Source organism: Acomys russatus, chromosome 11 (assembly GCF_903995435.1).
Source record: "Acomys russatus chromosome 11, mAcoRus1.1, whole genome shotgun sequence".
NCBI lineage: Eukaryota > Metazoa > Chordata > Mammalia > Rodentia > Muridae > Acomys > Acomys russatus.
This window is the reverse complement of record NC_067147.1, coordinates 30,081,281-30,097,846: the sequence shown is the minus strand read 5'-3', so window position 1 is coordinate 30,097,846 and position 16,566 is coordinate 30,081,281. Positions and strand designations below refer to the sequence as shown.

At 43.0% G+C, this 16,566-nt stretch overlaps 1 protein-coding gene across 2 annotated transcripts in view; it reads right to left on the bottom strand.

The window, feature by feature from the left end:
* The window catches only part of Dst (dystonin), a 405,110-nt gene that overhangs the window by 132,107 nt on the left and 256,437 nt on the right, over positions 1-16,566 (bottom strand). The window contains exons 14-23 of one of the 2 annotated variants that reach the window (XM_051153029.1): positions 15,531-15,714; positions 14,288-14,445; positions 13,671-13,849; positions 13,116-13,254; positions 10,792-10,985; positions 8,759-8,921; positions 8,071-8,154; positions 7,146-7,253; positions 6,555-6,653; positions 17-2,731 (exon numbers count right to left, since the gene is read on the bottom strand). In XM_051153029.1, coding sequence (XP_051008986.1) covers positions 17-2,731; positions 6,555-6,653; positions 7,146-7,253; positions 8,071-8,154; positions 8,759-8,921; positions 10,792-10,985; positions 13,116-13,254; positions 13,671-13,849; positions 14,288-14,445; positions 15,531-15,714 — 4,023 coding nt within the window. The remainder of the gene's footprint in view (positions 1-16; positions 2,732-6,554; positions 6,654-7,145; positions 7,254-8,070; positions 8,155-8,758; positions 8,922-10,791; positions 10,986-13,115; positions 13,255-13,670; positions 13,850-14,287; positions 14,446-15,530; positions 15,715-16,566) is intronic. The other variant, XM_051153028.1, reaches the window with a different exon arrangement.

Genomic DNA, 16,566 nt, shown 5'->3' with positions numbered 1-16,566 from the left:
TCAGAAAAATATATACCTCTAAAGGCGACAAAAGCTTCACCAATTCCATCTCAAGTTTGTCGTCCTGACACCTAACAGGCAGCCTGGTAGCAAGCAGGGCTTGGTCTCTCATCTTCTCCAGGTCAGACACTCTCGTAATCGGGTTTTTCTCATCAATAGTTATCTGCAATTCAGTGCTTGTCTGAGAAAAATACTCTGAGTAGCATGGTTGGCTGCCTTCCTTGTCCAGCAGAGGCCCTGGCTGTCGGAACTGAACCTCCTTTGGAATTTGCTCAGCAACCCTATGCTGCCATTTTTCTTCTATCTGCTGCGGTTCCCGGATCCACCTCGACAGTGGAGATGTGGCCTTGGTAAGGTGTCTGGAGCTCCCAGGGGAGGTCTCCGCGCAGTGCTGGCGCTCCCTCCCTGACATACCAAAGGCCGGTGTGAAGCTGTGATCTTTGGCTGTGCTCTTCTCTTGAATTTCACGCTGGAGCGAAACTAACTGGTGCTCATGTTCCTTTATCTGCTGGTCCATTTTTTGCTTGAGGTTTTCCACCTCCCGTCTCTGGGCTAACAGCTCCTCCTCAAGCTTCTGGCATTTCTGATAGTGATCTGCTTCTACGGGCTGCCCTTGTAGCATTTTCTCGCGGTAGCACTGCAGCTGCTGTTCAAGTTCCCCGATGCTCGTCTCCCACAGCCTGGCATTTTCTTGTGCTCGGCAGCTTTCTCTCTGAAGAGACACGAAGTCATGCTGAATGCCCGAGATGTCATTTTCGGTGATGACCTTGGACTCCATTAATTTTTCCATCTTCTTCCGGAACTCATCCGCAGAGCGCTTGAACTTATCCGACTCTTCCTGGAGCAGGGCCATCTTCCTGTGGGCCATCTGCTCTTCGATGGTCTTCAAGTGCAGTTCATCCTGCACCCTCTTCAGCCTCTCGTTCAGCTCTTGTACCTGTGCTCTCTGCAGCTGCGCTCTCTGCTCCTCCCGTCGCTTCTCCTCTTTGGAGGCGCTGAGTTCAGCGCTCAGACTCCTCACCTCCTTCGCCTTGGTCTCGATGATAAGGTTCTGCTGGTCACACTTGTGCTTAAACTCACTCACCAAATTCTGGCTTTGAGCCAGATCGTCTTCCAGGCTCTTAATTTTTCTGTGGAAATCCTGCTCAGTTTTCGTCTGTTTGTGCAGGTGTTCGTTGGTGTTGCGTAACTGGTCCTTAAAGCCGTCTGCCTGAAGCTGCAGCACCGCGCACCGCTGCTGGATGGCTTGCTTCTCCTGAACTATGGTCTGGGACTCGGCCTGAATTCTCTGCATCATTAGTTTGGTCTCACTGTTCTGCCTGGTGAGCTCATCCACCCGTTGTTTAAGCACCTCTGCGCACTCGTTGCTTTTCTCCAATTCTTCATTGAGCTTTTGGATTTTATCATTGTTTTCTTTCTCGGCTTTAATATTCTGAAGCAGCTGGGCATGGCTCTTCTCAAACTCTTCCGTGAGATGATGATCCGATTTTCTCTGATGGAGCTGTCTCCTTTCACTTGAGGGCTGCCCCTCATCCTGTGAAGAATGAATTTGGGAATTTAAATGCTGAACCTTCCTCTCAGCCTGTGCATGCACCCTGGTGATTCTATCCACCTCTCTCTGCAGTTTTCCTTTCTCGTGATGAAGAGAGTCTAATTCTAACTGATAGCCACGCTTTATTTTCCTGAGATCGTCGGCTTCCTGCCTGACCTCTTCAGCTTTGTCTGTCGTCTGGTCCAGCTGCCTGCCGAGTTCCCTGAGCTGCTGGGAATAGCGTTCCTGGACCCGATCCTTCTTCTCCAGATCCTCCTGGAGGCACCTGAGTGTGTTGTTCGTCTCATCCAGTTTGTCTTTCAGCAGGCGTGCCTTTTCCTCAGATGAAGCCTTTTCGAGCTGGACGGCGCTGAGTTCATACTTGAGCTCCCTCATCTCCTTCTCGGCCTTTCTGTTGGCCACAGTCAGCTCATCCACCTGCTGCCTGAGCTCCTCCTCTTTCCGTCTGCCACACTCCTTCTGGGGACCCGGCTGCGCGCCTGCACAGGTGGGCAGCGCATTTTCCCTACACGCATACTGAATTTCAGTTATCTTTCTTCTTGCTTCCAACTCTATCTTCTGCTTTTCCCTCAGCTGCTCCTCGGCCACCTGCTTCTGAAACGCCAGGTCGCGTTCCATCTGCTTCACCAGCTTCAAGAGTTTCTCCTCGTGGTCCCGCTTTTGCCGGAGTTCGTCCACTAATGCCTGCTTCTGCTGTGCCAGGTCACTGAGGCTGGAGTCTTTCCTCCTGAGATGATCTTCCAGCGTTCTTCTCGTGAAGGTGTGCTCCTCCAGCTGACTGCGGAAGTTCCGGAGGTTCTCCTCCACTGCGGCTCTCCTGGCCTCGGCCTCCGAGGTCAGCTGCCTCACTCGCTCCAGCTCCCGCTCCGCAGCCTCCTTCTCCCTCACGCTGCTCTCCAGCTCTCGGCGGTACTGCTGGGCCTCGCTCTCCGCCCTTAGCTTCTGCAGAGCGATGTCTCGTGCGTTCTTCTGGTGCTTCCTCAGTTCGTTTTCTGCGGCCTCCTTCACTTTTGGAAGCTCTTCCTCTACCCGAGACTTTTGCCTCTTTAGCTCAGCTACCATCGTTTCCAGCTCACCGATCTTTCCTGTAAGTTTGCTATTCTCAACCATGGTTGCTTTCTGACGCTGCAGTAGATCTGAATACGCCCCGTGTTCGGAGCTCTCCTTAGACCTTTTCGTCTACAAGAAACATGTACAGTGTCAAAGCCGTTCTACTGAAACAGAGTGTGCAGCTTCTGAAGTAGCACTTACGAGGCTGAGGGGACAAGCAGTCGCCACCAGCACCAGTACCGGCACCATCGGAACAGAAGCCTCAGAAAGCCAGCAGGGAGAACACAGGAAACCTTCAGCACCATTTCCCAAAAGAATCCCTTTTGCCCCTCAGGAGTAATTTCATACAGAAAATTAGCTAGCTTGAGGTTTTGAAGCAAGAAAGCATTCTACAGAACATGAGCGGGGCCCCAAACTTTTATAGATATAAAAATTAAGCTTTGCCCATAATGATATCCACTGTGCTCTACATATAACTCAATTCCAGACCACCACCACCATACAGGAATCAACGAACACAAGATGTAGTTTTCAACAGGAAGCCCAGTGGAAACTAAACATGATACTCACAGTTCATGTTTACGGTGAAAGAAACAGACTATCAGAACAGAGATCCAAATTCCAAAGTAATACCTCTAACACAGGAAAGAAGAACGACATAAAACCTTGACGTTTCTAAGTTTACGATGGCAACTGTGACAATTATGATGATGACAAACGCTAATGCAAAGGCAGCTCCTGTCCCCGACGGTTTTGGAGATGAGACTCAAGCACTCACAATTTTCATCCTTGTTGTCCTGCGCGTGCCTCGTCTGAAATCCATTTTGTCAAGTGTCTTTAGATACACCACAAATACAAATATATTTGTGAAATATAAAGGTTTAAAAACTAGGTAGGGGTTCATGTCCATTTTATCAAATAAATAATGTAAGGAGACCTTTTAGCAGCTGGGAGGCCTGGGAAACTAAATATTAACCAGAACACTGCATGTTTGGACCAGTTTATAAGTATATTCTAGTTCTCTTAGTTGACATCATTATTATGGTAGCTCTGAATCAGCTCAACCAATACCTGCAATACGAAAACAATTTACATAGGAATACAGAAATCATTTTATAGCTGTGACTAGTTTTGACTGAGATATATGCAAATTTCAAGAATTTAATTTGTGACAAATCTTTTTCTTCCCTCACTTTCCTGCTCTCTGGTAATTTGTGGCTTAAGAGCTCAGCGTCCTTTACTAACCTACCCACGGCTGTTACCATGACTCCACGGAGAAACAAACTTCATCACAATTGCTATGCTCAACGGTGTATTTATTTCAGTTTTGTGTCAGAGTCACCCCTCGGAGCACTACAACGCTCTGTGTATGTAGAACACAGGGTTTTCCCAGGGCACAGACACAGATCTGTAATCTCAGTACTCTGGCGGAGACAGGAGCACTTGGAGCTCCAGGCCATCATCCTGGGCTAACTAGGCAGCCGCTGCCTCAAAAACAAAAATGCAGACTTAATTTTAAATATTTCTTTTGAGAACTAGCCCCTCATCAAATCTTACTCTGAAGCACAGTTTAGCTGTCACTACGTTATCATGGGCTTTGGGTTTTGGTTTTTTGTTTTGTTTTGTTTTGTTTTGTTTGGTCAGATTCTCCTTATCTCAGCAAAAAATAAAATGAAACTAACATCTATTGCTGAGTGTTCACTATCTTAATTAGAGCTATTTTGGTGGTTTATTAACAATTCTATGTTGTCTGGTTAACTAGACTTTTTTCACATGTGCTTAAAATTACTTTCAATAATTTAGGTCAATTAGTGATTTTTTCATCTCTTAGACTTTAAACTTACTCAGGAAACCACTTCCTCAAAAGGTCTACTATGCAGAGGGATCAATAACTAATAATGTGGGGTCTTCGCATCAGGCACAGAATTTCTTCACCATATCAAACACAGACCTAAGCCAATGTTCTCTAATTTTCTAACACACAGTGGTCACTTCTGAATTTTTCATGTATCTTTGCCTATATGTTGATTATGAGTATCATGCTCTCAAGGCAGCTTATCCTGTGTACTACTCTTTGGGGTCTAAAATTTGAGATGCCTCTCTTTTGTTTGTCTGTTTGTTTGTTTTTCGAGACAAGGTTTCTCTGTGTAGCCCTGGCTGTCCTGGAACGCTTCTCTGTAGACCAGGCTGGCCTCAAGCTCAGAGAGATCCAACTGCCTCTGCTTCCTGAGTACCACTCTCCTGACTAAGTTACATATTTTTAAAGGACATTCTACTAATATGATCCTTAGACAGAAGGGTATTAACTTTTATTTTAAATTATAGTCTTTGTGTGTCTTCAAAACTATATTGTTTTTATTTTCAATTCATTATAAATCTTTACCGTTTTGGTAATAATTAGCATTTAAGTCTTTGAAAGCATCTTTGTTTCTGTCAACTGTCTTACTACAGGAAATGAGCTGAGTGGCTCACATGTGTATAGTTAAATATATAGTGTGAATATATAGAATAGAGAAAGACTTAAATGATATCATGTTTAACAACTGCATATAATATTTAAAATCTATGCTCACCATTTAAAATGGAATAACATCTCTCAAAATGTAGTGAAAATAAGAAAGGTCTTTCAGAGGCAGGAAGTGCATTACGCTAAGAGAGCTGCAAGTACTCTGGCCTCTTCTGTAAACGTACAGGAAGCTGGTTATAAAGCTTTGGGCACATGTATTAGTGGGCCAGCGCAGAAACTTAGAACAGACGAAAGTAGTTTATAAAAGAGTCACATTTTCAGAAGCTAAGAAAGCAACCACGTTACTTTCTGACGGGCACTGGCAGCCTCTTGTTCTTGCAGTCCATAAGCAGCAGAGACTCCTGCAGAGTTTCCACAGTCCAATGGTGATGGACGGCCCCAGATCATACCCTTTACACACTTTAGCATTTGGGTAACTACTTTTGTCTGTTCCAAGATGAAGAAGAAAAAGGCCACCAAAAGGACAGAGCACCAAATAGTCCTTTCAAGGACAGAACCCATAAGCTTTCATGCAGTATGTTTTTACAAGTAACTTCCTACTCTTCCTATTCCTCTGGACAATTTTAAATTCTGCATCAAAGCTGCAGAAGCCCTTCATATCAGAATGATATTTGTTTGCCAAAAACCACAAAGCTTAAAACTCCACAGCTTTTAAAAAGTCCATTCTTTGGTACAAATACTGACTACTAGGTTTGTCTTTTTTTGTTTGTTTGTTTTTTGTTTTTTTGTTTTTTTTTTTTTCCGAGACAGGGTTTCTCTGTGTATCCTTGGCTGTCCTGGACTTGCTTTGTAGACCAGGCCAGCCTCGAACTCACAGTGATCCTCCTGCCTCTGCCTCCCAAGCACTGGGATGAAGGTGTGCGCCACCACTGCCCGGCCTAGGTTTGTCTTTTTAATATAATTAATTTGTAATAATGTTATTTCTTTAAGAACGTGTGTTAATTTAAGATGCATAACACACACGTTTGTGTAGCACACCTCTACAGCCTGCACATGAGCAGCAGCTGCAATTCACAGAAGTCATCCCTCAGCTGTGGGGAAGCTGAAGAAATTTCTGTCCAAATGCCAGAATCTTCCCACTGAAACAGAACCATTTATGACACTAACTCTATCATCTTAGGGTTCTGCATTAAGTGCTTTTGAGTTTTGAGAACTGAAGCACGCTAGGCAAATACTCCAGTCTATCTGAAGTAAAAAATTTAAACATGATTCTCTGTTTTGGAGAATCTAAAAACAAACAAACAAACAAATAAAAAAATGCCCACGGCTTTCACCCTGTTTCAGTGTAAGGGTCTAATGAACTGTTTGCATATTCACTATCAGTTATGCAAATGATCATGGAGCCTATTTCTGCCTTCCCCAGACCTGACAGCTACTGCTCAGGTCAGTTCCCGTGGGCTTGGACCGTTCACCGTTAACGGTTACCTCTTCCTCTTCCAGCCTTTTCAATGAGTCACCAGCAAATTTAATATACTGTGTCATGAGAGTGACCAGGGCAGTGTACCGCGTCCGTAGGTCCATGAACTGCAAGGGAGAAGTGATGAGAGCATTATCTTTGTTAGTTTGAGTTGAGTGAACTCGGAATGATGCCCACCCCACCCACGGGCTTTGGAGAATACATGTATCCAATAGTGAGTGACACTTCGGGAGTAATGGGCTTGTTGCTGTCTTGTACGCCAAAGTAAGTCAGAACTTCCTTCTGGGTTTTATTACAAAGGACATTCTTTTCTATGTTAATAAATGATCTTGATTTTAAAAGTTTTTAAAGAGACTTAATAAAATGTAGTATTATGGAACTTTCTGTCAGGGGTGATTTTTTAAAAGTACTAGCAGTGAATAGTGACAAATACACAAAATTGTGATATACTAAAATTCCTTTAAATTACTTAAAAAATAATTAAAATGGCCAATTTTATATTAGATATGTTTTACCACAATAAAAGTTAAACTGTTTTTTAAAAAAAAGATGTCATTTCTCTCTTTTCTGCCCATCCTCTGTTCTTCTCTCTCGGTTACCTCTTGAATAATGAGGTCTGCTGAGCTCTGTACCCGCCGGCGTTTCACTGGCGACTTCTGCTGTGAATCAACCATGGCCCTGTAGGTCATCGTTTGCAATTCATAGTCCTACATAAAAGAGGCAATATGATAAAATTAGTCAAAGCAAAGCCTGGAAGGGTCATCCCATAGTGACAACTGGTAACTAGCTCATTGAAATAATTTTACATAAAAACGTGATTGATGGAAACTTCATTTTGTTGCTGTTGTTGTTTGAGACAGGGTTTCTCTATGTAGCCCTGGCTGCCGTGGAATTCACTCTATAGACCAGATTGGCCTCGAACTCACAGAGATCCACCTGCCTCTGACTCCCTGAGTGCTGGGTAAAGGAGTGTGCTACCACCACCTGTCTTGAAACTAAATTTTTAAAAATCTGTTTGACTCTAGAGATACTTGCAAGGCAGTTACATAAGCAGAGACATGTACAGTGGAGAGCAAAGATCCCAATTGGTTTTAGAAGCCTCGAAAACATTTACCACAGAATACTCCACTTACTCCATGCCAAGCCCAGAGCTGTGGAGCTGGGAAGGTAAGAAAGTATCAACGTATTCTTATAAAAATATGATAGTGTCACTCACTCGAGGAGACATTAAATGTTCTCTCGATTTGAAATTTAAGAAGAAGAAACGCAGTAAGAAACAACTTTCAGAGCTATATGCTTGGGGTGTGTGTACATTGTCACGCATTCACGGACACAGAGAAAACAAACCGGCCACGGGGCGGTCACCTGACTCATTTCACAAAGAATTATTAGTAAGTATAAAAAAGGGTCAAATGAGGATTTTTCTCTTTTTAAACAGAACGAAACGACCTGAATTGCCTTAAAAATATGCCACAGCATCATGCACCTACAGGGTAAGTTTGCCTAAGGTGTGATGGATCTCACCTTTACTGCAGCTGAGTACTGCTCCGCATGTTTCTGACACTCGTCCATTTTGCTCTGTTTCACCTCGATTTCTGACACCAGCGTCTGTAAACACAGTTTAGAAGGAAAGGAATTTGACACTATTCCACCTCGTGCTCAGGAAGGAAGAAATATCCCCACCACTTGATGCTGTGTGCCTCCATGTCTCATACCTCACACGCGCCTTGATTTATAGATGAATAATAAAGTTCGAGACTCGTAAGTGATCTAGCCCTGTGAGGCGTTCAAAGTAGAACTAAGAATTACGCAGAGTGGACCTGATGTCCTTCACTACACCCAAAACAGAGTCAGAAATCACTGGCTCATAGTGACGAAACAAAAACCTTAAATCATTCAGCTTCCCACTGGCTGTGACCGGCTGGGATTCTATCTACTATCTCTGGCCATGTTTAGTAACGCAGCAAGCGCAAAACTATGTTGCTACCATATTGTCAAGAAACATCAGACCCATCCTATGAGACCAGGAAGATGAGGCATGTGAACACTACCCCAACACACTGTTCGTTATCTATGCTTTCAAAATGGCTTCCAGGAAATAAAAAATAAATGTAGGCCGGTTGGGGTATAGAATTCTCCTGGACATCATTATTCGACCTAGGTGATTGCCTTTTCTTCCAACACAGAAAGGTGAGGCGTGTTTCCGGTGTACCTTCTGTTGGTTCAGCTGCAGGGCTAGAGCTCGGCTGTTTTCTGGCTGATTTTCCTGAATCTTTCTCTGGGTCGTTTCAATGTGCTGAATCCAGTCATCTAGAGGGTGGTAGGAATCCCTGTAGTGCTTCAGGGACTTCCCAATGCCTTCTAGGTCCCGCAGCCTACAAGAACAGCAGTGAGACAGTCACAGGCTCCAGTAGGAGGGGTGGAGGGACAGGAAGAGAAAGACGAATCAGGACCTGAGAGCCACTAAGCACAGTGGGGCACACACGCCTGGCAGCCTAAGGCGTGACTTCTGCAGCACCCAATACTGCAGGGTGAGCAAAGATATTCCCCTCCCAGACCTGTGAAGTCCATACTGATGTTGTTTTCCTACAGCACCAAGTAAGACTAAAGCGGAAAGCAGGAGTATTAACCGCCATTTTAATCAGCTGGCCGATCCTGACCAGCTGAGGCCTGCTCAATCAGAGGTCACCTTTGGAAGAAGAAGGTAACTCGATGGATGGTTCAACATGGCCTCAGAGAGTATCATCCATCAACTGAAATTAAATGGCCATACCTATGATTTTAAAATCAGCATACTAAACAAATTCACCATGTATTTTCCAAAGAAAAAAACATAGGAATATGACTTCATTCCTTGAGTGAACTATATCATAAAAACATCCGTTTAATTTATATTTATATAAACATAAAAAAGGTAAGAAAGGCCACTATTTATTTCTTTCAAGATGAAGCCTAAATCAATTCCAATTTTTTAGTGTTTTTAGTTCCCATTGAACAAATGATTCCAATAATCTTACAACATCAATGAAAATTAGCAACAGGGCACTTCAATTTCTTAGTTTCTCTTAAGGTGCAACAGAGATTGCTATGCAGAGCCCAAGAAATATGCTTATGATTTATTTTGTTAACTCATGTTTGTTTGAACATTGCAAGTTGGTAATAACTTCTACAGCATTATATTACTATCTTTTTAAAAAAGACAGATTACACAAATGCTGGGATAAATCAGCACTTTTAACTATACACAGCTGAGAATGTTATTTTTTCTGGAGGCAGAGACATATCTCAGCAGTTAAGAGCACTGGCTGCTCTTCCAGAGGACTTAGGTTTGACTCCCAGCATCCACATGGAGCTCACAACAGTCTAACTCCAGTTCCAGGGGATTCTCCTGACTTTTCAGGGGCCAGATTTGCATGTGGAACACAGGGGTGTGTGTGTGTGCGTGCGTGCGTGTATACACACATACATACATGCAGGCAAAACAAATATACCCACAAAATTAAAAAAAAAAAACAAATCTTAAATAAAAGGAAAAGAAATGCTCCTTTTTAGTTACATGTTTTGCTAAAGAGAGTATGTAAGAAATAAATGTAATTAGGGAGAAATCCTACAATTAACACATTAGCTATGGAATGCCACTTACTGCCCGGTAAATGTAGACTTTGCCCTCTGTAAACAAAGGTACTCCACCTACATGTCCATTGACCAGAAAGAGGACCCACCTGTTGCAGGATATTTGATCCAATAGTAATCCCTGAGATTGTGAACTGTAAAAATCCGTCTTTTGTTTGGCATGTTTTAGCCCTAACACACACCTTTAATCCAAGAACTTTCTGTTTATTTGTAAGAGGTGATTATGGTGTGGCTCAGCCAGCCCCAGTACACACCTTTAATACAAGAGCTTTCTGTGAACAAGATTTAATAAAGTTTACCCTAGGTCAAGAGGTGGAGAAAGAAACCAACTGACAGGGATTAAAAAGTAGGAGGGAGTTGGAGTTGAGGGGTTTTTAAGATAGCCTGGATAAGAAGAAGGGGCTTTTGAATTTTGAGCTTTGAGCTAGCAAGCTCTTTGACTTTTTAGTTTTTTGGCCTTTTCCTACTGAGATGTCAGCTCAGCTAGAAGCTGGGTGCTTTCTCTGCCTCCCTGAGCTAGCAGGTTTTTACACACACACACACACGCACACGCACACATGCGCGCACACGCACGCACGCACGCACATGCATGCACGCACGCACACCACCCACCTGTTGTCGATCTGCACATGAACATTCTGCCACCTTTCAACCAGCTGGTCCGCCTTCTCTTTGTGCCAGTCAAAGTCAAGGTCCCGTTCTTTATGCGTCTTAAACATCTCGTCACTGATGGCCTTTGCTTTCTGCAACTCATCTTCCAACTCATGGAACACTTCTCTCTTTTCATCTACTTCTGATCGCCATTGCTAGAATACATGAATCAGTGGGCACCATGAAATGTATCAGCAAGTTATACAGAAAACATTATTTACCTGCTATCATTTATTCATAAATGTGTGACATACAACTAGATAAAGGAAAACCTATGGTGTTGAAAATGTGACAAGCATCACCTTACCAAATGGCTATTATCTAATTGTGTTGTGATCTTTGAAAAAAAATAACAATTTACTGTGAGAGATACTTTATATCACTTATTGAAGAAAAACAAAGCTGCAGGAGGAAGAGGTGACAGTTCAGAGAAGTGTATCCACACACATAAAAAACAAGCATGCTAAATTTGTGTTTTTCAATTAAGGATTACAAAATCTAAAAGAGTCCATAAAATCCAGCCTAGTAGAATTTGTGTGTCAATAAAATTAAGTGTATCCTTTAAGCAAGACACTTGCCTCAATAAGAAAAATCTTTTTCACTGTTTTTAAATGCATCTAATTCCATTGTTTAAAACTTAATGCAGAGCTGGGCATGGTGGCACACACCTTTAATCCCAGTATTAGGGATGCAGCGGCAGGCAGATCTCTGAGTCCCAGGCCAGCCTAGTCTACAAAGCGAGTCCAGGATGGCCAGGGGTGTTACACAGAGAAACCCTATCTCAAAAATGCCCCCCAAAACAAACAAACAAACACCAAAACTTATTGCAGGCATTAAAATGACTGTGATAACTTGAATATTTTTGCAACAGCCTTGCTAAGTGCTTTACATATAGAAATACAGATACAGGGCCAGTGAGATGACTCAGTGGTTCAGGGTTCTTCCTACCAAGCCTTATGAGCTGAGTTCGATCCCCAGAATCCACATGGTAGAAGGAGAAAACTGAATCCTGCAAGTTGTCTTCTGACTCCCAATCATGGACCATGGCATGCTAGTGACACATATACACATTCTCTCACTCACACACACACACTCACACACACACACATATTGTTCTTGAAAATAAAAAATATAGATATAGAGTACAGTGATAAAAAAAAAACTTCTGGGGCTGTGAGATGGCTGAGAGTTTTAACAGCACTGCTTGCTCTTCCAAAGACCCAGGTTCCACTCCCAGCAGCCACATGGTGGTTCACAACCATCTGTAACTCCAGTTCCATAGGATCCCATGCCCTCTTCTGGCCTCAACGAACACTACACAGGCTTGGCGCACAGAAACACAAGCAAGCAAAATATTCATACATACAGAACTTTTTTAAAATCTTAACAAAATATCCCTCTACGTACTTCTTTGATATTTTAAAATAACTGGCCCCTTTAAGCAATTCAATCGACTATAAGCAATTTAATTTTCAGTACCAATTCATCTTGCTGCCAATATGAATCCACTACAAAAAAGTTACTGTCAAAAGGTTCAAATCACAAACAAGAACACCTCTGTGGTGCTTTGAGTAAGAATGGCCCCCACAGGCACATATATTTGAATGCTTGGTCCCCAGTTGTTGGGACTGGTTGGGAAGGATTAGGGGGAGTGGCTTTGTTGGAAGAGGTGTGTCTCTGAGGTGGGGCTTTGAGGTTTGAAAAACCATGCCTGGTCTCTTGTGTTAGGCTTGTGGGCTAGATGTGAGCTCTTAGCTACTGCTCCAGTGCCATGCCTGCCTGCCTGTGTGCTGCCATGGTGGTCAAGGACCCACCCTCTGAAATTGTAAGCAAGCCCCCAGCTAAGAGCTTTCTTTTATAAATTGCCTTGGTCATAACATAATATCTCTTCACAGCAGTAGAACAGTGACTTATATGAAAATGACTGGATGTGGTCATTTACAGGACGAATAGGAAAGGGAGGCACACATTCTACATTGGGTGCTTCGTGCTGGATGTTTGAAGCTTGAGCTCTGTGCTGGAGAAACAATTAGAAATTTGACCTTTCACCGGGCATGGTGGCGCACGCCTTTAATCCCAGCACTCGGGAGGCAGAGGCAGGCGGATCGCTGTGAGTTCGAGGCCAGCCTGGACTACAAAGCGAGTCCAGGACAGCCAGGGTTACACAGAGAGACCTTGTCTCGAAAAACAAAAAAGAAAGAAAGAAAGAAAGAAAGAAAGAAAGAAAGAAAGAAAGAAAGAAAGAAATTTGACCTTGGAGGCATGGCCAGAAGTGAGACTCTTACCTTTAAGGTACTCATTAAATTCTCAATATTATTCTTGTCAGCTATAACTGCTTCTTCTTCACACAGTTTGGTTTCATAGAGTTTGACAAGGGCTTCTGCAGCTTGAGTGTTTTTTAAAACCAGATTCACTGTTTTCAACCTTTAAAGAAAAAGAAATACTAAACAATACCATTTAACGCTCTTTCTTTCTTTCTTTCTTTCTTTGTTTCCTTTTTGCATACTATAGTCCTAAAAGCATCATTATAACGCAAGACATGGGAACCCTGACTGGCCCCTTATGAGTTCTGGCAGTGAGTTGACTCTTTCCCTATACCCCACCCCTAGGTGGCATTTACACAGATTCCAACAGAAGACAGTTCCTAGGTTACGCCAGGCATGAGCAGAACCCCTGAAGTCTACAGAAGGAGAGCTGAGAAACAGGAATGTGTGATGCCGGTAATCTCTAAGGCAACCCCCCTCTCCCGAGCTAGAGAAACATCATCAATCTAGTTTCTTAGCATAAACACAGTGTTCGCAGAAACCAATCAGAGCGAGGCTGCTGCAACGCCAACATACTTCTCTATGTACGTGGAAGACATGGAGTAGATCTGACTCATGCTCTGAATGACCACACTGAGCTCCGATCGCAGAGTGGGAACAGACGGGGAGTCTGCCGAGTGACTGAAAAACTCTTCACACTTATTTGTGATGGTCCCTAAATCATCCTTAAGCCGCTCCAGCTCTTTCTTCAGTTTCTAGTACAGAGAACGAACGGAGGTTATCGGTTATCACCCCAAGTGGGTATGTTTCTTACAGCAGCTTAAAAACACATTTACATTTTACTAACAACGTAAGCATCCATATAACTTTTTCTTTACCAAATAAACAGAAGGCTGGCATTCCACCTTGATAATCAGTACTGTCTTTAAGGTTCATTCCCGCAACCTAAACCTTTGCACAGAGCAGGCCTGTAATGACTCTCCTGAGGCTCACCAGGGCGGTGGGAGGGCACATGCTCCTGTGTTTACTAACTCAGAGGCTGACCTGAGTTACAAGACCTTAGCTTCCATCCAGCAGGAAATGCACAACTGGACCTCAGTGAGGAGCTGAAGTCGCAGCTGACAGAAGGTGATGTTCACAATCACCGAGAGGAGACGACCCTGGTGGTTTTCTAACACACATGTAACTTTTACCTCCTGCTCTGTGATTCTGAGCATGCTTTCGTGTAAGTCATCTCTTTCCAGGGGCGTCCGGATCTGCCGAATTAGCCGGTCCTCACAGCTCTCCAACCGGAGCCGAATGTTGCGCACTTCTGAGATGTAAAGATTATACACTGACTCCTCTTGTTCCTCTGTGAAGGTAAACACCACGCTCAGTGAGACACCGCACCTCTCAGGAAGTGCTTGTGCATGCTTCAGTACCGCAGCTTTGCTCTACTGAGGTACAAATCCTAAGGACGTAACCCTAAAACCGAAATCTTAAAACATGAACTCTAAAACTTAAAAAAGGACTAATCAAATTTCCCTAAGGCCACTTAAAATACCAAATTATCACTGAAATATCCAAAGGAAGTAATATATTACCGTTTCATATTCACAAAACTATGAATTATATGCTATCAGTTAACCACTGAAATAAACAAAAACCCAAATGTAAAAAGCAGTCAAGGAATGTGTTAATGTTTTAATTTTTTAAAACACAAAATAGTGGGGCTGGAGAGATGGCTCAGAGGTTAAGAGCACTGGCTGCTCTTCCAAAGGTCCTGAGTTCAATTCCCAGCAACCACATGGTGGCTCACAAGCATCTATAATGAGATCTGGTGTCCTCTTCTGGTGTGAAGATATACATGCAGGCAGAACACTATATATGTGTAATAAATAAATCTTTAAAAAAACACACACACAAAATAGTATTAATAAAATAATTTGTTTCTAAATAGTATGAAGAGTTAGGAGTAAGATTTATATTAAAGAAAACATAACAGAATGAAGCATGTTGCTTTAACTCCTGTGTAAAATTAAACATGGGAAAATACTCAAATGTTGGGCGTGCCCTAGGGAGCACGCTCTGAGTATTGCCCCGGAAAGCCCCACACATGTGCTTTGCATAGATGAGGTAGGAATTCCTCATGTGCCTCACTTTGAGGCTGGCATCCTTGGCTACTTCACTGTTTAGAAGTTAATGATACCTTGTAGCATCTTCTCACCTCACAAGTTTAGTTTGCTATCGTGGGCCTGAGACTGAACTCCTGGTTTCATGCGTGAAGTCACGTGCTCCTGAGTCCTAACCCCCTCTCATGCACACATTTTCATGGCGTTCAGTAATCTTGCTTACATATCACAGTCAGCTGGTGCAATATAGCTAAGACTGAGATTTCTAATGAGAGTACATAAAAAGCCTAGATGAAAGGCCTCCTGGGAAAATAACCAGCTTTACCTCGTTCTGCAGACCTGAGAAGCTCCTGATAATACTTCCGACACACGCTCACTTCCTTTTCTAGCTGAGTTACATCTGAGCCTGAAAATATCTGGGATTCCTGGCTATCCTCCAGAAAATCCTCCAAACGAGACTGGAGATTACTGAGAACCTGCTGGTGCTCACCAGGCAGCATTGTCTTGATCTAAAGAGAATAAAAAAAAAAAAAAAAAAAGATGCTTTGATTAACGACATAGCGCCAAGAGTTACATCTGCGAGGGACCGATCGCAAATGATGTCATGGTATACCTCAGCTTACTCATAGTTAAAAGAAACATTTGAAATTATTCTTTTATTTACTTCAGGTTTACACCTGAAATATAAGAATGTAGAAAAATGGACGGATGTAGACTATATAAATATTAAGGGAGGTCACATAGTCTCAGAAAGATAAAAGGCACACGTTCTCCCTCATGTGTGGAGCCTAACCTATAATATATATGTAGGTAAGAAAACAAATGCATATGTGTGTGCAGTATGCCACACAGAAAGAACAAGAAAGGGTGAACGCGGGGAGTAAGGAAGGAGGGAATGCAGGCAAAGGACCCTGGAGTCAGGAGAGAAGATAGAAGCGTTTTTCTAGTTTCAACCCTGACATGGATTTTCAGGTTTCGGTGATGGATAAGTGAATTAAAAAGATGTCTGATGATGAACATGTAAAAAAAATGTGAAACCCGACAGCTTCAGGATGTCGGTCCTAACCACACAGAATTCCTTGAGATGTATACACTTTGTGTCTGTTAACTTGGGGGTATGGCTCCCCCCCCCATTTGCAAGGTTTTTTTTTTTTAAGAATAAAGTTTTAATTAAAAGAAGGAACACTGATAAAATTCAATAAATGAAATTAAAATATACCCACTCTGTCTGTTGGGACACCTAGCTCTAGTTTCTGACCTCCAGTGAGCTCTGAGGGAGGCAGGACCTGCAGTGCTCCCTCAGCTGTAGAGTAGCGGGCCTCAGCTGCGACAGGCCCTCACAGCACTGGCTGTCAGCGCAG